Source organism: Dermacentor andersoni, chromosome 6 (assembly GCF_023375885.2).
Source record: "Dermacentor andersoni chromosome 6, qqDerAnde1_hic_scaffold, whole genome shotgun sequence".
Classification (NCBI taxonomy): Eukaryota; Metazoa; Arthropoda; class Arachnida; order Ixodida; family Ixodidae; genus Dermacentor; species Dermacentor andersoni.
This window is the reverse complement of record NC_092819.1, coordinates 74560003-74587928: the sequence shown is the minus strand read 5'-3', so window position 1 is coordinate 74587928 and position 27926 is coordinate 74560003. Positions and strand designations below refer to the sequence as shown.

Genomic DNA, 27926 nt, shown 5'->3' with positions numbered 1-27926 from the left:
CAGATTACTCGAGGAACGATTGCACTATAAACGCAACCCATAAAGTGCCGAATGTCGCGATCATTATCATCCGAGACGTAGCCAAACGGCCGCGAAAAGAAGAGAAAAAAGAGGTGGGCCGGCTTCTGCCGCGGGTGCTGTGTTGCACCCAGAAAAAGTGCACTGTGCTCGCCTTGCGACCATGCAAGAGCCGCCGTGAGTGCCACCGTTTTTTCTCACCCAGAAGGCGCCCGGAGCAGTGCCGCGGGCTCGTCCAGGCCCGTGGCGAGCCTAGCTCGCTTCGATGCTCAAGTGGGTCCGAAATGACTACAGCCGGCACATTCCCGCGCCGCCTGCCGAGGTCACGACGAGCTCCGAGGCAAGCCACTCGAGCGGTACGCCTTCCACGCCGCCTCCGCCGCAGCTGCAACGCCGCGAACGGCACCGGCGCGTTTCGCGGCCCTCGACGACCACCGCAGAAGGCGTGTCACGAGGCGGCTCCTCCAATTTGGTGACGAACGCGCACAAGCTCGAGTACATCCGAAACATCATAGGCGGTGGCGAAGGGAGGACGCCCTTTTGGCCGTACGCCAGCGGCGCCGGCTTTGCCTACGGGGCGACACCTCAGTACGGATCCGGCGGTGCTGGGCAGAGCGTCGTCACGGGCGAGTTCTCGGCGCAGACATCTTCTGACGCGGGCACGATACCCCGCTATGCGGATGAGGAAGATGTCAGCCGCAACACCACCGCGGCCGACTGGGAGGACAGTGAAATGGCGGCGCAGAAGACTGACAGCGTCGCCGACACTATCGTGGGCAGCTATCCGGAGTCCGGTTTCGACAGCGTCGTGGGAAGCGAATTGGAGAGCGACGCCGGCAGTCACTACGGGGGGCACTCTTCGAAGGGGCAGTCGTCGGCGTCCGGCCGAAGGCATTCCTTCGCAGCCGTGTTTCTCTTCATCGGCACCACGTTCGCAGTTGCGGTGGCGTTTGGACTGGCAGCCTTCTTCTACTCGTCCTCGGAGCTGTCGCACAGGTCTTCCACTGAAGCAAGAGACATTGGCCCGTACGAAGGTGGCGAAGAACCGGTCGTGTTCCACGCGGCTGGGAACGTCCCAGCGAGGAAAAAGAAAACCACACCTGCTGGCGAGGCCGCCGCCGCCGCTGCGGCCCAGCGTCCCTCCAACGTGTTGTTGAAGAACGCAGACAGCGGAGGCGCCGCCTTCGAAGAGCACATGGCTCGGCCCATGCTCGGCGACGAGGAGACGAGCAAGACGTCGACAGAAAAGCCGCGACGCCGTAAGAAGATCGCCGTGTGGGAGGGCAAGAGAATCTACAACTCCCGCGGGAACGGTCAGAATGCGAGCACAGCGAATCCAGTGGCCACAGCTCCACGCGAGACCCAAGCGCGTGACGTTGTTCCTTCGAGCACCAAGGGGAATCAGCCTTGGGCGACTGCAAGCCACAGTGACGACGAAGGTCCCAAGGCGGCGATTACCAGGAAGGCGGCGCGCAGGACCGCTCGGCGTGCTATCGTGACGACAGCGAAGCGTCGCACTCGCGCCGCAGTGACATTGGGGGGCCCGAACAGGCGCTTCTGCGAGACCAAGGTGTGCGAGAGGGAATCGGTGTACCTAACCAGCTACCTGGATTGGAGCGTTTCGCCGTGCGACGATTTCTACAGCTTCGTCTGCAACCACTGGAAGAACCTGCACCCAGAGGTGGGCTCGTCGGTCGACTCGCTGCTCGTTCAGAAAGTCGAAGAGGACATCTACCACGCGATGACGTCGCAGACTAGGGCCAACAACAGGCTCATCAAGCTTCAGTCCCTGATCCATGCATGCGTGCACAAGCCCTTCACCGAGAGCCACAAAACCGCTCTCGTCGACTTCATGGGCGATCTGGGTCTGCGCGGGTGGCCTTTCCAGCGCGACACCAAGACGCTCATCGACGTGTGGAAAAGCACCAGTCTCCTGCTCCGCAACCTTGGCCTGGCAGTTCTGGTTTCGGTCAAGGTCAGATTACATGGCCCAAGTATATTTTTACTATACAAAGCTGGTAAAATGCCATAGTTAGCCTTACCCTGTAAAATGAAATCGCGCAAACAAATTGTGCAGGAACCATCGACGGTGGCTGTCAATGTAAGCGAATAGCCGAACGCTTTCGAAAGCTGTTCATTTCAATAACATAATAGTCCGCTTGACCACATATATTTTTCGCAGCGAGGATATTTAGGCAACTTTTGTTGCGATTTCGTAGAGAACAGAGGCGTTAACGAGCACACCTCTAGCAGCAGTATAGGTGGGCATCACGCGCATCTGAAATGCATAGTATTCACGTACGTCATTCAACGATAATCCGCGACTTCCAGTTTACGGCAGCGCCATGTTGGGGAACCTATATGCCTATGCGCGCGCCTGTTGATAAGGTACCCCAAGATGGCGGAAGGTATCGGAAGCAGACGACAGCAGCGGATGTGACGTCACATGCATGCTATGTATAGCTGTGACAGGGGGCATTCCGCAACGAAGGCGCCGAGCAACGCGAATACGTGCGGTATTTGTGTTGGCGCCTTTGTTCCTACCTCTGACCTGCGGCCGTCAAACGCTGACCACGAAAACGCGCGAAAAAAAAAAAAAAACACACACACCCACAAAGAGTCATTTCTTTTAAAATGGAATTGAATATAGAAACAACTGAACAAGGCCAGAATACAAATTTGGAAATGGAAAACCAGCGCCGCCAAAGGCCGTCCACGGAATTCAAGAGCTGAAACGGTGCCTTGCAAATATAAGCTCTACCGGCCATGAAATATGTGACAACCGTGTTGGAACGTTTGCGTATCTGCACATCAAGCAGGCCTCGTTTAACGGTTTGTGTGGCGAACATTTGGGTGCAAATTCCAGCGAAACGTGTGTACATTGGACGCTTGCGGCAAACAATGCACCTGTCTATCAGCGGAATCGCCGGCTGTCCGCGCTATACTTTGGTAGTCTCCGCATTCAATCCTTTGAAGCTGCGCATCCGTATTCTACGTTAATGTACAGTCGCGGACAGAATATTATGTACCATGAAATCTAAGAAAAAGCTGAATATCTCCGCAACCTCACAACGCAATCTGGTATTTGCATTTTGGACCTCGACTAGAATATGCTAACAACGTTGTCGTGGGCAGTTTTACTGGTTACTGCTACAGGCTGCTCGGGAATTGAACGTTTTCGGAGATCCCGCGGTCCATTTTATTCTGTCCGCGACTGTACGTTTCTCAGTCGCATCATCCAGCCAAAGTGGAGCCAGATGTCGTATCAGCCAGCAGTCGCATCATCCAGCCAAAGTGGAGCCAGATGTCGTCCAGCATGATCTGCTGGTTCCAAACCATTCTGAGCTAAAGCCGGTTCGAGTTGTGGCGACCACGGCTCATCTAGTGTCACGAGGAGGCGAACCTTAGTTGCCTGAAGCTATTTTTGGTATGTTTTCTGTTTCGTGGCTTCGCTGATCAGGCTCATGAGTTAGGCTCACACGATGTAACCCTTTCGAGAACACCACAACGTACACACAAATTACTCGCACACCTGGATCAGATTCATTGTAATCTTGGTTGCAAGGAGAATACAGTCGAATTCCACTTCCTGGTGTGAATTAAAAATACATTATCTTTACGCAGCATTTTTGTTATGTAGTGAAAATGATACTGGATCAGCAAAAACATGAAATAACAGCTGTGTATTATTATTTCACCACCACTTTGATGATTGTGCTCACCCGTACATTTTCTAAACGGAAAACTCGTTCATTTCTATCCTTTGGTGTGTTCTGGATTATTCCTTGCTCCTCGCTTCCCTTTTCTCGTTTTTTACTTGTTGACAGAATAAAGGGTAACGCAAGTTCAACTCAATTCAGCCTTTGCACCATGTCCGCGCTATGGGCATTAGCAATTTAAAGCGACGTGTTCGGTTCCTCTGGCGCCCAAAATGCGGGTGTTAGCTGTCGATAAAGAGATAGCGCTATTTAGATACTTCGGCCAGTTCGGATGGTTGGACGATCCCGCACAATAAACAGTGCCACATAGACACAGATCCATGTCGTCTGCTAGCTTGGAGCGCTATTTATGCTTTGGGCCTGGCTGCTGTCGTGCCGAGTAGACAACGCGGGCCACTTGTTTGGTGCCCGAATCGACAGCGTGCCTACTGGCTGCTGACGGGCCTATTAGACAATTGGGGCACTAGGTATGGTGCCACTGGGTGTTCGCTCGAACAGACAATTTTCGCACTGCGTATGTGACGTCGGTATGTGTCCATTCTTGGGCAATCCCCCAGAATCAATGTGCCAAGGTGACACAAAGGGTATGTAGTCTTAACTGCATTATAGCACTTGTTAACACCCAGTTCCCAATAGACACCTCTGGCGTCGAGTATGGCCACTTAATGGATATCCATTGTAATGAAGCTGCAGCCACTATACTAGGTATAGGAGGGAGTGGGGCTGTTGGGAGGAGGTCGCTACAGAGTTTCAATTGGCGTGCAGTCATTACAAGATGTACATGCAGTGTCGCGGTATAATTTGGCAATGCGGTTGGCAGTGAGACTGCCGCTTCATGTGTCTGCTGATGTGCTCATAAGGTTCCGTGCTTCATGAATGGCGTGCGAATAAGAGGCTACAAAAGAAAGCTATCACTGACCTAATATTAGCGAAAGCTACGTGCCAATGGCAAAATGCGCTTACAAACGAGAAACTTTCTGAATTCAACCCCTGACTATTTAAGTAAGCGAACAGCTTTCTGACCTCGCTGATCTATTCTTGAGATTCTGTGGATCACAGAAGTGCAACGGACAAATTAGAAAGATTATGCAGATGGAGTGCTTAAAGCTCCATTGAATATTTGATGGCAAAAGCATCCTATAGAGGTGTGTAATGCTTTTCGATGAGTAAAAGCAAATATTTCTCGCCTGTAAATAAAAGATTGGTTTTGCATCTCGCGCTTCAGATGCTAGCAAAATGTAGAAACGCTCGCTGCACGGCTTGTGGGTTTGCGCTGGTGCGGAAATCACTCCTCACCTATCCTTATATCTGATGCGAGGCGAACATTTCCATCGTTGCAAATAGGACGCAAGAAGGAACGCTGTCGGCCTCGTTACGCAACAATAAACCGACCGATGCTCGCACACCAATCGCAGAGGCCCCTTAGATGAGTCCATTGCCACCCTCCGTGAAGCTACGCGAAGGCAAAGCATTGCACGAACGAGAATTCCTGATTGTGCACGCGTTCGTCACCCCAGAAACGGGAATTTCTGAGCACACGCATATTTGACCGGATACGGAAAAACGTGTCCAGCTCGCGAAGAAGCCTGTTTTGATTTTAAGTTCTTCACGCATGCATTTTCCTGCAACTCTATAACACAGCAGTGTAGGGAGCTAAAGAAGTCCGAATAATGATTCATCGAAGCTTCTCGGAATAGTTCCCTTTGTTGTCTGCTTTAAAAGTTACGAGCAGTTGCAGTGTTACAAAGGAGTCTTGTCAGGCCATGCGCCAGAATGTAGACTCGAAAGGGCCAGTTACAAACTTGAATCAGAGGAGGCGCTATGCAGTCTTGCCGCAGAAGGAGTCACGGTAGTTAATGCCAAGGTAGTAATTGCATATCCCCTATTTATGTCAATTTCTGTAAGGCACTGTACTTATTAATGGAGAGCGTTCTCAGCTCTTTAACCAAAGCAGGGTAAGCTTAGAAGGTTTCGCCTGTGAAGATTTCGCAGTGCACGCCGAGAGATCGACAGTTTTCTAGAGCACAGCTCTTAAGGCCCACCCACATGGAGCGATTTTTCGCCGAAAATGCGACGGCCGGCCGCCACGGGGCGTCCGTCGAGAGGCCGGCGGCAAAAACATAGCTGTTCACCGCCGGTACAGCCGGGAATGATATTGTCACCGGCTGCCAGCCGCCTGTCGGAAGTGGCGAACGCGGGCTGGCAGCGCGGACCAATAAGTGTTCGACTCCATCCGACTTCCGGTTTAAATTATGGCCTTGGGGGCCTGTCAGCTGCCGCCTCATTTTTGATGAAGATATGTGCAGCACAACGAAGGCACGCCGTGGTGTCGCTACGCAGGTCTTCGCTGCCGAAAGTTTGTCAGGAAAGTTCCCTCCATGTAGATCGGCCCTCAGGCGCCCATTCCTGCGGAGAGCGTCGGCGTTGTCCCTGGTAACCGAGCGAACGAGCACCGTGAAATATGAAAGCGAACTGGGATTGCAGCGTTAGCGATAGCGAAAAGAGTGTGAGGAGGAAAGCGGAGGAGGAGGGTGCAGCGGAACCATGAGGCGGTAAGCGGAGGAGGAGGGTATGTCGAAAGCGTGAGACGGAAATCATAGTGCCACGGAAGACGGGCTTTGCTCGACGATGGCTACGAGATGGCGCCAGAGCAGCGCGGGTCGTCTGAATGGGAACAGCGCTGCGTGAGCAGAAGTCTATCTGCGGCGGCTGCTGTGAGTCGTGCCCATGCCTCACCCACGCGCTGCCTCTCGTGATCTGCCGATTAGCGAAGCAGTCGCTTCACATTTCGCTCCGTACGAGACTGTCCGCGCCTGCCAATATATTGCGAAAGGAAAACGTGTATAGAGCGGCGGTTCAATTTCGCATCAGGGAGTATCGTAGTCGTCGGTGATTTTTCTAAAGCGTATATTTCTTTGCCTCTTTCTTCCGCTTTCCCGTTGCTGCTGCTGCTGCTGCTGCTGTGGACTTGCACGACGCTAACGCCGGCCACATCTGGACGTAGTTGAGACGTACGCAACTAAGGCGGGCGGCGTGGGGACGTGATTGAGACGTGGCCATCTCACAAAAACACAATAGGCATGCGCTGTCGGCGTTTTGTTTCATGAAATTTGTTTTTGAGCTGACATTCTCAAAATTCCGAGGAATAACTTTGTAAAGAATGTAAGACAAGGTATGCGCCACGTGTGGAGGGCCTGTGCGACTGTGGTCCAGAATGATTATTCGCCAAGCGACTCCCGCGGCGTCGACACCGAATTTTCTGTGACACGGGACCCTTAACGCTATCGCGTTAGTACATGACACAAGTGTGGCACAAAGGAAACACGACCCGAGAAGCTCATATCAAGATTTACGCGGCATCGCATGTGCACAATGCTCTCTGGACGCCGTAACTAGGCGTGACCCCCCACAAATGTAGTGCAGGAGCTGCTGCGCTTGTCTGCGTGCTCACCCGCAACAGCAACCACAGTAGAGGGAGGAGGTGGGGAGAATGTTAGCCAGGGAATAGAGAGAGAGAGGACGCAGTTTTGCGAGCTACAAAGCTACGACCCAGAATGGCGCCGAAGCGTGCGCTTAGTGCCGAGAATACGAAGGCTCGCATAATGCGTCGAGCGGAGCAAGAACAACAAACAGAACCTGAGAGGACATGGTAACATTTCACATCATCTCACGACTGTCGCATGCCGTCGATATATCACCGCCAAATTATGTCAAAGAGCGCAAACAGCAGGCAAAGCTTCGCTTACATCGATTCCCACAATGCGTGAGATCTGCAGATTTGTTTCCCTTTCATTTGTCGACCTTATGCCCGCAACGCGTCAGGTGGAGCCCGACCCGGAGAACGAGGACCGGTACGTCATCGCGCTTGGCGATCCCGACGTGCTCATCGGCCAGTACGGAAGCCAGGAGAGCGCGCTGCCCGAGTGGTACTCCATGGCCGTGACCAGCTGCTTCAAGGTGTTCACCAGCGGGAAATACGTGGACATCGCGCGTCGAGTGCGCGAGTTCTCCGCTCGACTGGCGGAGGCCACCACCGACCGCGGAAGCGAGGCGTTCGCCGCGAACCGCTTCAAGCTGGTGCAGCTCAAGCACCACGCGAACCTCATCCAGCTGCTCACCTTCGTGTTCAGCAACATCACCGTCGTCCACAGTCGCATGAAGGTATATTTATTCGTTCGGACAGTTCTTATCCGGCACACAATTTTAGACGTTAATTTTGTTTTCTGTGTAAACGCGAGAAGAGCGAGAAACCTACAAACCCCTGCCTTAAAGCGCCACTCAGCCGGTTTAGCCATCGCAAACAAACACGAGCGCAGCGCGTCGATTCCGTGGTGGCAATCATGTCAGCAAAGTATAAAGCGGCTGCGTGGCCCGAAAATGGTCGAAATTTCAAGCAAAAGGTAACGCGCTGATTTCCTCTAGAGGGGGCTCTGCTTCGAGCCAGTGTCAAGGTCACGCACACACATGCCTGTACGCAAGACGCACTGCTTGCGTCTAGACGGCGCCTTACAACTTCCAGATGCATAACAAAACTTGCAATTGGGGCCTAGATGAGGGGCCCTTTAAGCCTAGCGGTGCGCTGTTTCAGGTCTTAAATTTGTACCGAGGTCAGTGCTTACGATCAACTGGCACCAGTGAAATTGAGTAAGATACATAGTCAGTGGCTTACTCTTTTTGGCAAAACGTAACGCGAATTGTGACAGCGCATGCTACAGTGACATAGGCGAGAAAAGAGCCTGAAAGCTTTAATACAAAATGACATAAGGCGCGAATCCACTCGCATTTTCTCACACCAAATGTCTGATGCAGTTGATGGCAAAGCGAAAGCGCCAGAAAAAGCCTCAAGGTGAAAAATACGCTCCACATTCCTCCTCCCGGTTTACTAAGCTGTGAGTAATTGAAGTCATTAAAACGTCACCCAGTACTAGACTTACATAGCTGCCAGTCAGTGCTTAAAGTCAGGGGTGCCCTGAACCCCCCCCCCCCCCCCCATTCATTTTTGAAGTAAGGATTTCCCGCCCCCTCTGCAGGTCAACTGTAGCACTGTGGCACCCCATCGACAAGCGCCGGAGGTGATTTTATTACCAGTAATGCCTTGTGCGGGGCCATTTTACCTCTCCATGTTGCGATTAATAATTTCACCGCGAATAATCGCTTAATGTGGTATGAGCAAGAACAGGAGAGCAGGTATTGCCGTACTGGTGCGTGCACTTTCCCGAGGCACTACACATGACCGTCACGACCTTTGTTCGACTAAGATCCATGGCACACCATACTATTTAATGAGCTATTTCAGCGTGAAGCTACCTGTTGAAGTTAGCCGCTGCTCAAACCCATAAAGTTCAACGTATTATCGATAGAACGCTGAATTCGATACCAAACAAATTCTAATTTATCCGCCGGAAACTTAACGCAAAGCCTGTAATAACGTTTTACATGCTGGATCGAAGATGTACGTATCGTTTGTTCAGAACATCAATTTATAACTAATTAGTTAATATAATAATTACGTTACCTCAAATATTTCATAGTTCAGTACGATTGCATTCTCCATGACCAAAAATAAAGATCACCTATTCATTCCAAATTTACTTGATGTGGAATGGTGCTTAGATTTGCGGAGTTAACTAAACCGCGCCAGTAGCGCTCCGCCGGCGTCATCTTGGTGTTTACACGCTAATTGCTGTTCTCGCAAGAGATCGTGTTCACCAACGCCCATATGCTACAAAACTCCTTTCACGTAAGGGTGTTTAATTGCCCAGCCCTTGGGCGTTAGCGAAGTACCATGACAGCGATTTGCACAATGACTGAATTTTGAATAGAATGATGTCTCGGTGGCTCGCGTGAAGTTGTTTTCTTTCGCTTTTTTTTTGTTTTGTTTGGGTAGGGTGGGTGTTGGTGGCAGGGGCGGGAGGCGTGTTAAAGGGTTCCTGAACCACCCCTCGGGCATCGTGAAAAAAAAGGCTGTCTGCGGAAAGCATACGCTGCTGTCACCATCTCGAGTGAAATCTTGCGTACCGCTTGCGAAGATCGCAAGTGGTACGCGAAGTAACCTTCTTCTTCAACACCCTTTTGGAGCTGCCTTATATCGTAATATAGCAGATTCCTATACGCGGCTGTTATTGGCCAATAGCTGACATCGATCAAGAAGGCTGTTCGGATCAACGCGCTTCATCCTTCTGTTACTGCGTATATTTATTGACGCAGATTAATAAACAGCATGAAGGGAGAGAAAATACACTTTCGAATTTTGACACGAATTACTTGCAGAAGAAGCCGACAATCGTCTGCTCACGCTCGGCCGCGGTCGCCCGTGTAGGAAATAAACTTTGGCCAACCGGCTTATCGGCGTCACAGCCATTGTGTCTCTTTAATTTGTAGTAGTTTTGAAGACTCGGCTATGCTCTAACCCCGCAAAACTTACGGACAGACCACACGCACGATTGCCAGCGCGCGCTCACTCCTGGACGCTCATGGCTATACGCCTTGGCAGACTTCGCTTCGCATCGAGCTATTGACAGCACTTCAAAATGCACAAGTTGGATGTGGCTACTACCCGTCTGTCAAGCTGGTGCAGTACGAAGCCGGTCCGCACCACGTAGCACAGCCAGACTGCCGTGCACGAAGGGAACGCTGCGCATAGGAACTGCACACTAGAGTTGCACGTAGCTGTGGTCTGCAACGTAGCGTAGGTACCGCGACCGCTGCGGTGCGCCGCAATGAGTCCGCTGGCTGAGCGCCCTGCGGCTCGCTGCGAACAACCGCGTATCCAAAATCAGGTTTCAACTGCGCGCTGCGGTGACGTTCAGAAGGTGGAGCGTTGTGGGCACAGCCCGCTCCGCCGTAGCCTTCACTACGACATTGAACAAGGAACGGAAGCAGCGCGATGGGTATCGTACGCGACATTTGACTGCTCATAACTTCGCTTCTGTTGAACACATTGAAGTGGTGTTCACGGTAAAGTATTTCTTCAATGGTCTATTTTAGCTATTTCAGCTTGAAATCCATCTCTCGACTTCGATAGAAAGTGGTCCAGCGCCCTTTAACAGAATGGAGTTGTAATCACCTCCACGTATTCGCCAGGAGCAGTGATGGATCTTTTCACAGGACTAATATGCCCAGGAATGTTCTGTGCGTTCTCCTATATTAGTCTCTGACTGAGTTTACAGCTGTGCAGAACATGAATAGATGTTTCAAGTGTGGTGGGCTGTAGTTGAATCGGAAGCAGGTTTCTATGGTTGGTGCTGAATGAAAAGACCTGCACAGCGATTTAAAACACAGACGCCGCTTATGTGAGGAGCGTTTTTTGAATGCCGCACCTAATCATTGGTTTAGTTTTTGCAGATCGTTTCTCGCGTCCTTTTCCGTGCTAGGGTATCCAAGCGCAAAGAAGCCATTGACTGAGCATGTAGAGTGAACACGTTGCTTGCCTGCATTGCTAAGCTGCCCACAAATACTCCGAGAGTGGCAGAACTTGTGCGAACATTTCATACCTGCTGAAATTGTGCTCATAGGAAATCCCTTTATATTCAGTCTCGTGTGTATCACGCTTTCTTAACTATTTAACGATGTAGAAGCTCACCCAAACGTCTAGAATTCTGGAATGCCGATGTGAGGCTATAAGCACCATGCAGCTGTACTACTAATTACATTGAACATTCTGGCGTTCCTTTGCCTTATATGCTACGCTTACATTTAAAATAAATGCAGTAAAGCGCAAAAGGTGACATATCTGTATTTAAAATAATCAAGAAATGAAGTGTGCACTGGATTTGCCTGTGCTCAGATCCGACCTGCGAAGGTCTCTAGGAGTTCGGAGTAAATTTTTTGCCCGCTTCCGCAGAGCTATATAATTACGCTGTCAATCAAGCGCAGTGAAACGTGTCCGTGCACTCAAACCTGTTGCGCGTAAGCCTGCGACCAACGGTTACGGCGCTCAGGTTCCTGTCCCATAGTAATACACCTACGCCTTTTTTTCCCTGAAGGTCCTGGTGAAGACGGAGAATTACTTCCGCGACCTTCGCAACGTGCTTCACGTGACCAAAGGCGTGGACGTGCTCAACTACCTGGGATTCCGCGCTCTGCTGCACATCTCGCCGCTGCTGCCAGACCAGGCCCTGGAGATGGCCTCGCTGCAGATGAAGCAGCTGACCGGCCTGCGTCAGCTCAACTGGCCCCGGTGGCGCCGTTGCATCCGCATGTTCGAGCGGGTGACGCCCGCCGTCTTCCTGCACGCGTACGCCGACGTGCGACAGAACGTGCCGAACAAGGACAAGGCGAGCAGTTACCCCTTTCTTTGCGGTTGTCAACTTGCGCCTTTCTATGCGAAATAGCGATTACATCAAGTCCGGAATTGCTCCGGAAAGCCGGCATCATATGGCAGGCGTTTTTTAGAGATAACATAACTAAAGGAAATATGTTGCTAGCAGTACAAATTTACTCATAAATCTGGTTTGCTGGAAGAGGTGGACTGTATTTGCGCGAGGCGTCTAAATGGATAATTGAAAAAAAAAAATAGCGAAATGTCACGATTGAAGTTTTCTCATTTATAACTTTCGGGCACATATTGCAATTTACGAATTTAAGCCAGTGAGACACAAGGCACTTGGAATGAATTTTGAAAGTAGGACACAGGTTGAGATAAACGCCGTTAAACTTGCGGTGATGCGTTATTCTACAACTAGCTTTTTTTTTATAAGAGCTTCTTTCGGTGCACTGAAGCGCGAAAGTATAACGCGAATATATTTTGTATGACATTTGAGGACGCGTATGTAGAACCTGACCCCATCCGCAGAATTATTTCCATCTCCATAGGCCTTCCGAGACAAAAGGCTACAATTCGTAAATTGCAACATGTGCCGTAAGGCCATTGATGTATGAGATAATTGACATTTCAGTAATGATTCGTTTGCGCATTCTCATTTCACTTGAAAATAATGTGCGCCTCTTATAGTGATCCCGCTCAAGGAGTGAAATTGTGCTACACGCGACAGGCAAGCATAGAGTGTTGTATTAACTCAAAAGAATACCCCATATATCAAAGTGAAACGAACCGTTCGCCCACTAGATTGCTAAAAAATTGATCGTAGGATCGGCTGACACCATTTGAGAAATTAATGAAAAGATTACTCGATCGCGAAGTTACATTGAAACATGTTACTGAGACACTCAGGTAAGATAATTACACTACTACTCTCAATATAGTAACAGACATAGAAAGAAACAAAAAAAAGACGAGAATGGCCAGCTACAGGAGGACAACTGAAGGCGCATTCGTCAGACAGATGACGGGTGTCACTAAGTTCCAACAGAAGTTTTACGTCCTGTTCTACAGTTTCGATATTGGAAGGCGAGAGCTTAGACAAGGCACGTGAAGAAGCAGGTCTCCTACTTAGCGCTGAGTAGTTATCCGAGAGTTTATTGTTGCTTGCCTTTCAGCGAGTGTTCAACTTATAGCAAATGCCTATTTTTCAAAGGGTAGCGCGAACTGTGTCGCTTGCAGCTCAACATAACATGAAGTTGACACTGGGCTCCTGTGATCCCAGATTACGACTTAATACCATTAGCTGACAGTTTTGTGAAGTGTGTTGTGGTCTGCGTGGTTTTGAGTGTAGAAGTGGAGTCGTCATACTTATTGCTCAGCAATATTTTTTTCCTGACTCTTGGTTGTTAGTTCTGCCACTGCTAGCGTTAATATTATTATTTCACAACAAGTGCCCACTTACGCGTGCTTTCAACTTCTTCGGCACTGAACGAATTCAGGGCACTCTCGTAGAGAAGCCCGCGTTATAATAAAATGTCCGATGATTCACCAGGTTGACCAACAACAAGAAAAAACCTACATAAGTACTGAGTCTTCACCATGGTGTTCCGATTCTTAAATATACGAACACTCTTGCGGATACGGATTAACAGCAGGGCAAAAGATTAGAAAGCTAAACGTTACGATGCCAATAATAAAAGCTGTTCGTAGGGTTATCACATAATTAGATGCAATTCTTGAAGTCGTAAGAAATCGAAACACGTACGTGATACACGAGGAGAACGCCGTGGACTGAGACTACGCACTATACTGCGTCATCAGTATTAAACGCGTCTTGTATAACACACTCATTTGGAGAGATCTTAGGAGTACTTTTTTTTTGTAATGCAATAGGTGTTTTTGCCCACCCATATACACTTGGCTGAACCTGTTTCTAAACTGGCCATTTTGCCGCGTGACCATATTGCCACCTAGTGAGCACTGTTAGGGTTGGCTTCTGGAACCACGTGTTGAAAGGAATTTCAACCGACCATCTCACTCTGCATCGTCGAAATGAAGCGTGACTTCCTAATTCGCCATGACCGTTTCGAGTGTCAGCCTGTCTGCCGGAAGCCCCGAGCGTACAGGCCTCTTTTGTGTGTGTATGTGTGTGCGGGTGTGCGAGTTTAGAGAGGCCCTTTCCTCGAATTGGACCTAGAGGAGAACTTCCACGAACCCGCAACGCGCAGAAGAGACGTACAGGCGTCTACAATTGCAGGAGGCGTGACGAACTCCTCTCTGCAGCCAGCTCCTCTCTGCAGGAACTCTTTCCGTGCCGGTCACGTGACGTCGACGGAAGCGAGATCCCGCCCACGATTGTAGAGAGCCTATTTAAGGGGCTCCGAAATGTACTTTTACACACTTCATGCTCTTCTCATTTTCTTTCATCCACTTTTGCATAAACCGTGCAAGTTTCGCACTAGAAAATTGTCTCGCCCTTGCTTGGTCGCCATGGTCTACCGGATGCCTGCAGCCCGCCGACAATGCCACGCTACGCAATAAGTAACGTTGGTCGTGCTTCGATAGGCAGGCGCCGCTACTTCTCGGCAGCAGTACGATACGCTTCCCTGGAGTACGCAACAGCACACACTGCATGACGACGCTCAGCTATGAATGCCATTATGAATAGTGATCAAAATTACGGCGGCCGTCATGACGGCAATGATGATGTCCGCTATCAGGCGCTGTGGTGCAAATGATAGTTAACGAAACTGACAGACATTTTTGCAAGTAACTGGTCTCCCAGATTGACTGAAGAGGCTCGGGGAATAGAGGCGCCAGCTCAGGCTTAGTGCCCACTGCAAGAACGTGGAGTCATTGACCATATGTGTGTTCATAGGTACCCAAAATTTAATATTGCGAGTTACGTTAAGTAATATGCCTTCCCTGAATATATATCACGGGCCGCGAAAATAACGTAATTGCCTTAGCGACTCAAAATGGAACAAGCGTGAATATTGAAGATTTTTGCTTATCACTCTTCCGGGGGATCCGCTTTCAAATGCTCTCCCGTAAACAATAACAATATCATTGAGAATGGGAGAGATAATGATATTGAAAAGACTCGCGCTTCGGCATGGCGATTCATACTGACATCCAACTAACGAAATTTCGAGTATCGCGGTCCACATCGCGCACCTTTCGGCTTGGCTACGCATACAGGTCTGGAGTCTGCTCAACGACATCCAGGCGAGCTTCGTGCTCGCCATCAACAGCGCGCCCTGGATGAGCATCGACGACAAACTCATGTTGCGGGATCGCCTGTCCCGCATCAAGATCGAGATGTTCCACAAATTTGTGGCCAAACGCGGACACAAGCACTCGCCGGCCGAGTTTGTCCCAGACGTCCAGCCCGGGAATGTGATCACTGTCTACAGGCGAGTCGCTGTTGGGGTTTTGCGTTCGGAGACAAAAAAACTTGGTTGTAAGAGGCACCGAAATCGAGGTCACCGGCTGAAATTTGGCCAAGTCGGGCTTGTTTCACGCACTTACATGAGTTTAAAAATAGAAAATAGTTGTTTGAAAAGGTTCCACGTGCAGCCTGGAACCAAACTACCAGTTCGATATAGAGGGCGTTTTTCTTTTGATAACATAAATATTTTATAGAAGTCGTCAGCGCAGCGAACACGGCCTTTTTGCAGACGAGTTCCTAGGCGAGGCGGACACGCTTGCCCCTAATAACGTGAGCTTCAAAAGGCTAAGTAAAAAAATTTCAATAACTGCTTTATTAGCGCCTTGGAAGCACTTGCCTACATGAGAAATTTGGAGGCAGTGAAATTTTCCCGCACACCCATCTTTTGAGAATCTTGAAAATCGCACCTAATTTGAGATATTCATCATCACATTCCAAAGATCAGTCGAGGCAATGTCAAGACAGAGCGCGTCCCTGCTTCGCGTCAGACGACAACGCCCCGTAAACAAGTGTCGGGCCAAGTTTGAATGATGGCATGCCGCGGCAGATCCAGACCCGACGCACAGAATTAACAGACACAGACTTAACCAGGCAAAGCGTGCCGTATGAGTATGGTCAGTGCAGCTGCTGCGACTGGGCGAGACGTTCGGTTTCAAGCTTTCTCGCACTTGTCCTCGCTGCGCGTTTCGGTCTGATATGATAGCGGGGCTGCCTATTCTACGCTCACACAGCACATGGTTTCGATATTGCTTAGAGTTTCCGTTGAAACTGGGTGATAAATATTTCGAATTTGGAGTGACTTTCAAGATTATTTAAAAATAGTGCATTGAAGTTTCCATGTCTTCAAATGCCTCCAAATGTTCAAGTCAAACAGTTTCGGTAGGCTGAGAAGATTCGCAGCTTGGGAACAATTTTAATCACTTCGTCTGCACAAAAAAGCAACCAGCTCGTATTGGCTACCAAAATATGTTGACTAGCACTTCCTCAGTCATAAACAGCGGGTAGATCGAAAAGCGGCGACACAGGAACTTATCCGGAACTTTGGAAAGGAACAGTTTTGAGAGACGGCTGCATGAGGCCCACCAGAACAAGGATACTGCAAAAGCGGGCTCCACATCTACTGCACACGTAATCTATGGGGCTCTTTGATCCATAGACAGACAAAGGTGGACAAGGCACACAGATGGTGTGCGCGGTATGCAGTACGAAAATAATTTGTTTGCGAATATTGCTGGGTGCTATCTCTGTGGAAGCTAACGTCGTTTTATTCAGGGGACTATCACGTTCACGTCCGTCAATTTCAATGTACGCTCATATCGTCAGGGATTAAAGTTGACACTTCGTGCAGTAAAACGTGTATAATATGATAGAAGAGGAATTCTCGCCTTGTAGTTTCTGTTGAGAGCTGGAACTAATTTAGCTGAGGTATTTTGCAAACGCTTAAGCTCACCGTAAACTTAATATGCTACCCTTCCGCTACGCGCTACAGGACTCTGGCTAGGCAGCTGATGGAGCGACGCCTCACAAGGATAAAGCTGCGCCGCGATCCAACAGTGACCAGGTGGAAGGGCTCGGTCTTCGACATGGTGCCCAAGTTCGACAGGGACTCCGAGAGCATCTTCGTGCCCATGGCCATGTTCGACCCCGCATATATGAACGACCCGGAGTCTATGCTCCTTCAGGTGATGGACTGTGCATTGTTGCTTCGACCAAGTATTTTGTCGATTGTAAGTTTCGACATGACTACCGCTGGTCTCAAATAATGGATAATCAGGGGCTTAAGAGCAGTTAAGCGACGTCATAACAAAACCTCCATTATAACTATGGTGTTATAAGAGACGTTGGTGTGGGAAAATTATGTGCAGTCGGCGTCAACGTTGTGCAGAGCACTGCGGAGGCATCCAGCGCCGTCTAACGATAGCCGCTGCGCACGTTTGAGCCCAGAACCTGCTGTTAGACGTCACCGGCTGGCTCCTCGGCGCCCCCGGAGGCCGCCGTTCCTGCGCTCTACACAAGGGTGACGCCGGCTGAACAGCGAAGTCTTCTATAGGAAAGATTCTGAATGTGTATACAGTTGAATCAGGTTTTCACAAACTGGTTTATAGGCAAAAAATAGCTCGATATCTCGAGTAATTTCATACGTACGACCGGGGTATAGATACTCGTTCATGGGCAAAAAATAGCTCGATATCTCGAGTAATGTCATACGTATGACCGGGGTATAGATATGTTTTATGAACTTGAGTTTTTAATACAAACTTGAGCATAGCTGCACGACCATGCAGAAACGCCCCTGGGGCCCTGATTCTCGCAGCAGTACGCTTAAGATGACTCAGCAACCCAATAGAGTGCACAGCTCTTTCTCGGGCTAGCCTTGTGTCGCACACCCTCAGGAACGCAAAAAAAAAAATTAATAATCGAGAAGCGTACGTGAGAAAAAGAAGTGTTGCCGTAGGCGACTTAATGTTGCAGGTTGTATGTACTGAGAGCGGTATATCGAAGGTACAGTTTACTTTAAGGGATTTATTTTTAATGAATAGTGCTAAATAAGTTTTCTTTGTCTTCGACAAAGGGCATCACTCAGTATACCCGGATTTGATATGATTGAGTGTAATTGTATTTTACATAAGAAGACAGACTGTGTTGCAATCGCTCTCCACGTAAGCCGTGGTGAACCTAGCAGAAATAGTAAATATGATTTATTGTCGCGCTAACGTGGCTATAACTAAGGCAATATTCGTGATAATCATGGGTTCATATAGTTACTTTGGCTGTAGTGTTTTTATGTATAGCTGCTAAAGAAGCTGACGTTCAAGCATAGTAACGCTTGTAAAGGAAGGTTGTCGGTATATGGAAATTGTATAGTCATTGACAACCTCAGATGAAAAGCTAGATGTATGCTGTTCAACTCAAACACAATTTCGACACATCACAAGAAAACTTATTCCCCTCTAGGCATGCGTACAACTGTTGTATGTATCAATACCGGTGCCTGCATTAAGTACAATATAGCGTATTGGACATGCAATGCATCGATCGTACTCGATATAAACAAAACAAAAGCCCAGAAAAACAGTAAATGATGTCTAATTGTCACTGGCTTTGCCACTTTCCCTTCAAAAACCCTATTACAGTGTGCATGCAAAAACGTCGTCAACCTCGAATTCGTGAATGACACATGAGGCACCTCTGCTCAGGCAAACAGAATTCAGGCATTCGTATCGCTGTAGGAAAAACCAGCCTATCAGGTCCACTTATTTCCACGACGTCAAGCGATTTTGTATGCTTGAAACAGCTGTTTCCACCGCAAAGAAATCTTTGTGTGAGAGGTTTTAGGTAGAAACTTGAGCATCTTGGCAAATCTTATGTCGGAGACTGATATCGATGCTCAGCCAAAGGTAATATTTTAAGTTGAAACAACCAGCTTTTATTTTCGAATTAGCCTAATATATGTCTTAGCAGAAGAAAGTCGTTAAGCTGTGAGCGCACTGCAGCTGCCTCAGCTCGCTTTCGGAGGTGAGGAGCGGGTGAACTGCAGTTTTTGTGCGCGTTTATAGTCTATTGGTTGTCATCGACTGCACTTACAAATATCCGAAGTGAATGTACGCACGCACGCACGCACGCACGCACGCACGCAAATACAAACGCTACCACTTCAAGGCAATGAGCGAACATTTGGACACTCTGAATATAAAAATTGCACTCATCGAAACTAATTGCGCAAAGAAGAGACAGTGCCCCAGCAGAATTTTGGAGAGTAGGATTGCCAACTAGTAAATCCAGTTAGAAAATACTATAGTCACAGCATGTTGCACAGCATTACTCCCGCCTTTTATCGCTGCACACCACGTGATGTGGAGACAGCAAGCTATGCATTAACTCTGATTAGATGAAGTGATTACTCAATTTAAATGTTGCCTCGGCTCTGAGATGCTCGTATTCGTTGGCATACACCGAGCGTGGCGCTAAATTGTTCGATTGGAGCGTGTTTAAAACAAGCAACAGTCAACAACGCCAAAACAATAGAGAACTCAGTAGGGCCGAGCGTTCCTTAAACAAAAGAAAGGCTGAAAATGGGTTCAGCGCATACAGAAGGAGCTACGAACAACTCACTGTTGCTCCTAAAAAGGTGTAGAAAACAAACGGATACTGCTTGCAGTATTGCAACAGTACAGAAACCTGGAGACTTACAAAGAAGGTTGAGAAGAAATTGAGGTCTGGGAAACGAGTGGTGGAACGAAAAAATGATTGGCGTAACGCTAACAGGCAATAAGACAGCGATGCGGATTAGCGAGCAAGCGGGTGTAGCCGTTACTGTAGTTCAATTAAGAGGAAGCACTGGAGATGTGCAAGCTGTGCAAAGTGTAAAAAAAAGTTCGCCGGTTGTCTATTAGAGTAACATAAAGTTTATCAAGGGAAGCTAAACATAGCGGATGATGGCAGATGATTAGATGGTGCTCAAGAAATTAGGAAATTTACAAGGATAGAAGTGAGTCAGCTAAAGCAAGACAAGGGCGATTGGTAATCACTCGTAGACGCCTCCGTCCTGCAGCGAAGATAAATTACGCGATTGATGACGGTGTTACTATTATAGTTACGCTTATGTGCTAGAACGCGTTCGAACAGTGTATTCGTACATCAAGACAAGATATCCCAGACCGCGCAAAAGCATTCGTCACAGATGCCGTGACGCCACTGCAGCAGCCCGTGTCGTCACGCAGCGTCTGCTCGCCGCTTACACTTCTCACACGATACGAATGATCATTACATGTGTGGAGGACAATAAGGCTTAAGAAAGTTTAAAAGCACGCAAGCAATTGCTGCAGAACTTGCAGTGTGTTTACAGCAAAAGAGTGTAACAGCGTTTACATTTTGATCGTTACCGCTTTTGCTTTTTCAAAGCTCTTAAATATATGAGTATATGACTGAAAGTCTTCGAATGAGCTTTTCACATCATGTTTTGCAGTCATCCTATAGTCATGCTCGTAGTGTATAAGAGCACTGGCATAGTTATTGCTTGCACCAATGAGCCAATGAATTAAATCAATCAATCAATCAATCAATCAATCAATCAATCAATCAATCAATCAATCAATCAATCAATCAATCAATCAATCAATCAATCAATCAATCAATCAATCAATCAAGTTCCTGAATGATGCAGGGAAGCCCTCCCGCTTTAATCGCCAGTCGCTGTAGCGCCGTAACTACGGCATTGCACTGCCGAGCTCGGGGTGGCTGGTGGGGTGCCCGCTACGGCAACAGCATTTAGATGGAGGCGAAAAGAAATAGCCCTCATGTATTTAGATTTAGGTGCAGTTTAGAGAATCCCAGATGGTCAAAATTAATTCGATTTCACCCACTACGACGTACCTCACAATGAGATCGTGTTTTCTTTGCAAGTTAAGTCACAAGAGCCAAACGCGTGCTTCGGAGTTGTTATATCAGAGGTCCATGTACTAGCACATACTATTGTGAAACCACACAGTAATATCGCCCGAAAACACGTCAGGGTATGTAAGCTGCCAAACTCACATCAGCCATTCACTTTCGTTTCAGTTAGATATCCTTTAGCGCTGTGGCGTTTTCGTTTTTTTGTTGACACTCGGAAAAGCAAGGTTAATTCCTTACCCGAGATGTCTGATAGTTTGCAGCACTTTCGATCCGCACTCTTTTGGAGACAAGTGTAGAGAAAAGCGGTTATTCATCATCATCATCATCATCATCATCATCATCAGCCTGGTTACGCCCACTGCAGGGCAAAGGCCTCTCCCATACTTCTCCAACTGCCCCGGTCATGTAATAATTGTGGCCATGTTGACCCTCCAAACTTCCTAATCTCATCTGCCCACCTAACTTTCTGTCGCCCCCTGCTACGCTTCCCTTCCCTCGGAATCCAGTCCGTAACCCTTAATGACCATCGGTCATCTTCCCTCCTCATTACATGTCGTGCCCATGCCCATTTCTTTTTCTTGATTTCAACTAAGATGTCATTAACGCGCGTTTGTTCCCTCACCCAATCTACTCTTTTCTTATCCCTTAATGTTACACCTATCATTCTTCTTTCCATAGCTCGTTGCGTCGTCCTCAATTTAAGTAGAACCCTTTTCGCAAGCCTCCAGGTTTCTGCCCCGTACGTGAGTACTGGTAAGACACAGCTGTTATAAACTTTTCTCTTGAGGGATAATGGCAACCTGCTGTTCATGATCTCAGAATGCCTGCCAAACGCACCCCAGCCCATTCTTATTCTTCTGATTATTTCACTCTCATGATCCGGATCAGCAGTCACTACCGGTCCTAAGTAGATGTTTTCCCTTACCACTTGCAGTGCCTCGCTACCTATCGTAAACTGCTGTTCCCTTCCGAGACTGTTAAACATTACTTTAGTTTTCTGCAGATTAATTTTTAGTCCCACCCTTCTGCTCTGCCTCTCCAGGTCAGTGAGCATGCATTGCAGTTGGTCCCCTGAGTTACTAAGCAAGGCAATATCATCAGCGAAGCGCAAGTTACCAAGGTATTCTCCATTTACTCTTATCCCCAATTCTTCCCAATCCAGGTCTCTGAATACCTCCTGTAAACATGCTGTGAATAGCATTGGAGAGATCGTATCTCCCTGCCTGACGCCTTTCTTTATAGGGATTTCGTTGCTTTCTTTATGGACGACTACAGTGGCTGTGGAGCCGCTATAGATATCTTTCAGTATTTTTACGTACGGCTCGTCCACACCCTGATTCCGCAATGCCTCCAATACTGCTGAGGTTTCGACTGAATCAAACGCTTTCTCATAATCAATGAAAGCTATATATAATGGTTGGTTATATTCCGCACATTTCTCTATCACCTGATTGACAGTGTGAATATGATCTATTGTTGAGTAGCCTTTACGGAATCCTGCGTGGTCCTTTGGTTGACGGAAGTCTAAGGTGTTCCTGATTCTATTTGCAATTACCTTAGTAAATACTTTGTAGGCAGCGGACAGTAAGTTGATCGGTCTATAATTTTTCAAGTCTTTGGCGTCCCCTTTTTTATGGATTAGGATTATGTTAGCGTTCTTCCAAGAATCCGGTACGCTGGAGGTCATGAGGCATTGTGTATACAGGGTGGCCAGTTTTTCTAGAACAATCTGCCCACCGTCCTTGAACAAATCTGCTGTTACCTGATCCTCCCCAGCTGCCTTCCCCCTTTGCATAGCTCCCAAGGCTTTCCTTACTTCTTCCGGCGTTACTTGTGGGATTTCGAATTCCTCTAGACTATTCTCTCTTCCATTATCATCGTGGGTTCCACTCGTACTGTATAAATCTCTATAGAACTCCTCAGCCACTTGAACTATCTCATCCATATTAGTAACGATATTGCCGGCTTTGTCTCTTAACGCATACATCTGATTCTTGCAAATTCCTAGTTTCTTCTTCTCTGCTTTTAGGCTTCCTCCGTTCCTGAGAGCTTGTTCAATTCTATCCATATTATACTTACTTATGTCAGCTGTCTTACGCTTGTTGATTAACTTCGAAAGTTCTGCCAGTTCTATTCTAGCTGTAGGGTTAGAGGCTTTCATACATTGGCGTTTCTTGATCAGATCTTTCGTCTCCTGCGATAGCTTACTGGTATCCTGTCTAATAGAGTTACTGCCGACTTCTACAAGTGGTTAATGCAAAGAGATAAACAGGAAAAACCTTACCCTGTGTTACTACTATCCGAAGGGAAGCAGTTAAAATTTTCGAGCAATTGAAAAAGAAGTGCCTGCCAGAACTTTGCCAACAAATAAAGCTTCCGCTGTAGGTTATGTTTTCTCCTGTGCCTTCTGCGTCCGTCTCGTTGCGCCATTGCGTCAGCATATCACACAACCACCTACCAACAAGCCTATGTTGCCACTTATTTTCTAAAACCTATATGCTGCGCCCATGTGACTATGACATTGAACAGTGAATTCAAAACGCTGTATCCAGGCAAATATACAGTTCAATGTAGATAGGAAGCCTTTAGTATTGAAAAATTTAAAGCTTGTGTTGATTAGATTATTTAAAGCGTCTTAAAACAGTGCATAAAGGTGTCATTCAATGGTTAAGCAAACATTAAAGACTTCATTGGTGTGCGCGGCGCAGACTACGAAGGTGGCTGGCTGAAGCTATGACGTGAGGCTACTTAGAGCATCAAGACACCCCTTAACTCCTGAATGCGTCGCTCGCATCATGGTGCAATAGTAAAAAACTCAATTGCCAAATTTCGGATACACATTATAGACAATCAAAGCACAGTAGAACTGTAGCGGAAAGATAAGCTATGACTTCACTAGTTGCTCACTAAATCAATCAATCAATCAATCAATCAATCAATCAATCAATCAATCAATCAATCAATCAATCAATCAATCAATCAATCAATCAATCAATCAATCAATCAATCAATCAATCAATCAATCAATCAATCAATCGTCTGACTGGCTAACTGCATGTTCAGAAGATATGGTTTCGGATTGCCACGGTCGTTTTCCTGACGATCACTGGATACGTGCACTTGTAGATTCCCAGAGTGGCGACGAAGGTCATCGGCGCACTTTTCGCCGGCATTCACTACGGCAACTTCCCGCCCGGCAAAATGCACTGGTCGGTGGACACCGAGCTGGGGTACCACGACGTGCAGAAGTGCCTGCAGCGACACTACGCCGCCGCCGACGCCAACGCGGCGTCCTCGCTGCCGGGAGGCGTCAGGTTGCGCACCGAAAAGACGACGCAGTTCGACGTGCTCGAGAGCCTGTCGCTGCTACCGGCATTCAAGCTGTTCCTCAAGCACGTCAACAAGGTGCGACGCAGATGAGCGCGAGTCGCTTAAGACGCTTCCACTTAGCACACAAGAATGCGCGTGCGCTTTGTTCGAAAGGGCCATTGGCAGTGTTATGGTAAAAGCGGTAGCGGGCTGCTTGCGTTACATAAGCTTTAGCATCGCTGAACGTAGCTGCAAGTAAACGCATTCGCGAACGCCAAGTTTTCACGGCTTTCTGAAGCTATGCGCTGACTTCGCTTTCGTCCCGCACTTTAAATCGCTAGAGGAAGTTCTGCGGAATTTCACTGCGTTTATATGTGATGTCCAAGTTCACGCCTCATAGAGTGGCGCTCTCTGCATTTCAAATGCGGGTCTTAAAGGCTATGGTCTTGCTGCTTGAAAGCGCCGAACGCGATTTCAACAGCTCGAAGTACGTCATGGACGTCGAAGCTTGGACACCACCTATTGCTTATAAAACAAAAAGTTGCAAGCTCACTACCTGCATGGAATCAATTTTTTTATTAAGGTTAACAATTGTTTGGTTTTTTAATCGCAAAATTATAAAAACAAACAAATGCCAAATTTATAGTTGAGTAACTCAGTAATAAAATAGCTCTCACTTTTCTGTAAACAGTACCTCTTATGACATCTAAAGCGAATAAAAGTGATGCAAAATACATTTTTCTCAAATGTACCACTAATTGTTGGAAGAGCTTTTGCAAAAAAAAAAAAAACTGTTTTCAAGACCTAGACATGTTAACGCAAGTCATTTCAATCGTAGTTTTATGCGAAGAGGTTTAGGTTGTCTTCTAGTTAATTTGATATATTCTGCACAGTTACAAAATTCCATTATACGCTTACGTTCTGCTTAGAACCAAGAAATAGGCGAAATAATTCCTAGAATGCCGTCTCAACTTCTCCCTCAGCAGAATAAACATAAAGGTTGGAATGGAATGAGGTAATTTCGCTCAGCACGTCATGATCATCCACGGGTTGAGTCATAATTAGGCCTGCCGTCTGAACCCACCTGAAATAAGACAAATTTGGCATATTTTTTCTGTCGCTGCAAAAATATGAAATATGTTCCTCGTGCTGTGTCCTACACTGCCGTTTATGTAAAGAATATTATATGCACGCGCTCAAGGTGCGCGAACACTTCCTTTTTTGTTCAATTGCGTAGCATTAAGTGGCAGGTCGGTCGAAAAGTTCAATGTGAAGCCAGAAAATTCCTTGCACTATACCAAGCGAGAATGTGCAGTTTACGCCTATAGTTTGAACCCCATTGCCCAAAATCGCCGTGCGGAGTACAGTGGCAAACAATCCATTGTCCGCGACAACAATAGGCGTGCCAGCGGAACACATTCTACGAGCCCGTCCTCTTTGGCCCTCTCCGATACGCCATACGAAGAAAGTAGGCATTAAACCTAGGCCAGAAATGCCTCAGCCTATACAGGAGCATGGACATGAAGCAGCATAGAACGCTCTGGTAAATTCCCGACCAGTGAGGATGGAAGGTGACGAAAGGGGGCCCGAAACGAGAGGATGCGACTCTCGAGGTATAGTTATGCATGTTTGCGCCCTCCGCTACAAGCTTATGGCAGCGTTAACGTATCGGATAATGCCATGCCGTGCCATCGCTACCCAAATTAAGCGGAATTTCCCTGAACGGCAACTGTCCAAGATAGGCGTAGCATTATGTGGCGGTCAGCGTGGTGCAGGATGCACATGTTAGGCACTGTAAATATGTGTATTTCTGTGCTCGTGCTCCTCAGACGTATATAAATGAATAACACATACTACATCAGCATAGCCCCCGCACACGTGACTACCACGCATAACAAGTTCCGCACCAAGCTGACTGCCATATAATGCTACGCACGTCTTGGACAGTTCCCGTTTACGGAGGTTTCGCTTACTATTGAGGAGCGCTTCCGTTTGACGCCGAGAACCATATCGTTTTAAACAAGGATAATTGCATAGTGACCAATGAGACTTTATTTGGAATTATCACTTTGATGCAAGACTAAGAACAGAACTTATTTTTATTATGTCGAACTCACGGTCCATAATGGGAGACATTTTAAGAAGCTACAGGGCAGTGTGAACTTGAGCACACTGATTTATGGAGCCAGAATAGTCTACTGAGCTAAAGCGTGTCTTACAGTGCATCTGCCCTGAGGCGTCATAGTTGCTTACTGATATGCAATCACGTATCGTTGATGCAATAAGGCAAATAAACGAAGTTGATATTTCCGAAACCATTCATTTCTTGATACTTTTGTCCGTATATATAGCGTTTAAATCCGCTGGCAAAGTTTGCAGGAGGTGGGAGAGACAATTAACCCGGGCAAAAATGGTTACAAAAAGGCCATTTTCAGATTATGTCGGCCCTTGTTGCCATCTCCCTTACACCACAGCCACGCGAAGCTAAACCGCGATTGATGGGCTAGCATCAGTCACGTCGTGAATAAAGGACGTGTTTAGGCAAGCTTTTATGTCAAAACATTACATCTTGACTATGAAGGGGTGTGTGAGAATGGTGCACGTAACATTTTGAGCTGTTGCGCGTTTGAGCTATTGCTTAAGCTAGCTTGCTGCATTATACTTATGAAACGGATAATGTGTATTAGCTGCCTTCAGCGTAGGTTTGGTAGGAAAACATGTCAAAAGGAATATGAGTGGCAACGCAAATATAACATTTCCCGCACAGGCCTTCCCAGACGTCATGAATTTTAGCAAATTCTTTTAGAGAGCGTTTAATGGTCGTCCAAACAATCGCTCCTACGCACTACATCTGGAAACTTCTCCTGCGTTCCTCCCCCTCCTTTCTTTGCCCTCCCAGCGACACGAAAGCTCACGAAAGTGGTCTTATCGCCGAAATTGATGGATCTGTAATGCCGCCACTGATTTGGCTGCGCGATTCGTAAGGGAACTTCGCCTTTTGCTCTGTTCTAGTAAACTCGTGCTTTCTTTAGAAAAGAACGAAAAAAAAAACTAAAGAAATTTTGAGACCATGATACGGGTGCTTGAACTGACACAATGGATACCCTTAGTGTCCGTTTAACTTGCGCGGAAACCTCTGTACACGGCATTTTTCCACTCGGCCACCATCGGATCGAAGAAGCCACGACTGAGAATTGGACCAATAACGTCGCGCTCAGCAACAGAAGATAACTGCATTGCTCGGAGCAATACAGATAAACAAAAATTTTTTCTATCCGTCTTTAAAAGAGAAGCACAAATTCAAGAAAAGCCTAGCCCTTCACAGTGCTATTCAGCGAGAAACACGACATCTTGTGTGCTCGCAGGTGAACATTGAGGACTACGGCCTGCTGACCGGCCTGAACACCACCGTGAAACAGCTCTTCTACATACTTTACACCAAGGGGCTGTGTGAGACGACAGATGCAAATAGACGGCGGGAGCTGGCCGAGGAGTCAATGTTTCGGCCACCATCGGACCGCGCCAACGGGCCCCTGAGGAACTCGTTCCGGTTTCCCACCTTCTGGGAGTGCGCCAGCGACTCGCCCATGAACCCGAACCAGAAGTGCACCATATGGACTTCGTAGCCGCCCACTACATTTGCAAACGCTCCATTAAACGGTCATATCATTCTTCGCTGCTCTTGGGGTCACACGCAGTCAGTGTTGTTCGCAGCTTTAGCACGCACCGGCGCGTCACGAATCACGGAGGCCAAGCGCGGATTTCGTAGCGG

General features: G+C 47.7%; 2 protein-coding genes across 2 annotated transcripts in view; one reads left to right on the top strand and one right to left on the bottom strand.

The window, feature by feature from the left end:
- Positions 1-27926, bottom strand: part of LOC126522379 (uncharacterized) — a 91371-nt gene that overhangs the window by 13292 nt on the left and 50153 nt on the right. The gene's annotated exons all lie outside the window — the stretch shown is intronic.
- Positions 111-27826, top strand: LOC126522380 (neprilysin-like). The gene is made up of 7 exons (XM_050171118.3): positions 111-1993; positions 7560-7898; positions 11723-12013; positions 15202-15416; positions 16941-17133; positions 23972-24250; positions 27520-27826. The coding sequence occupies exons 1-7, from the start codon at positions 284-286 to the stop codon at positions 27778-27780; spliced, it is 3288 nt and encodes a 1095-aa protein (XP_050027075.1). The 5' UTR covers positions 111-283; the 3' UTR covers positions 27781-27826.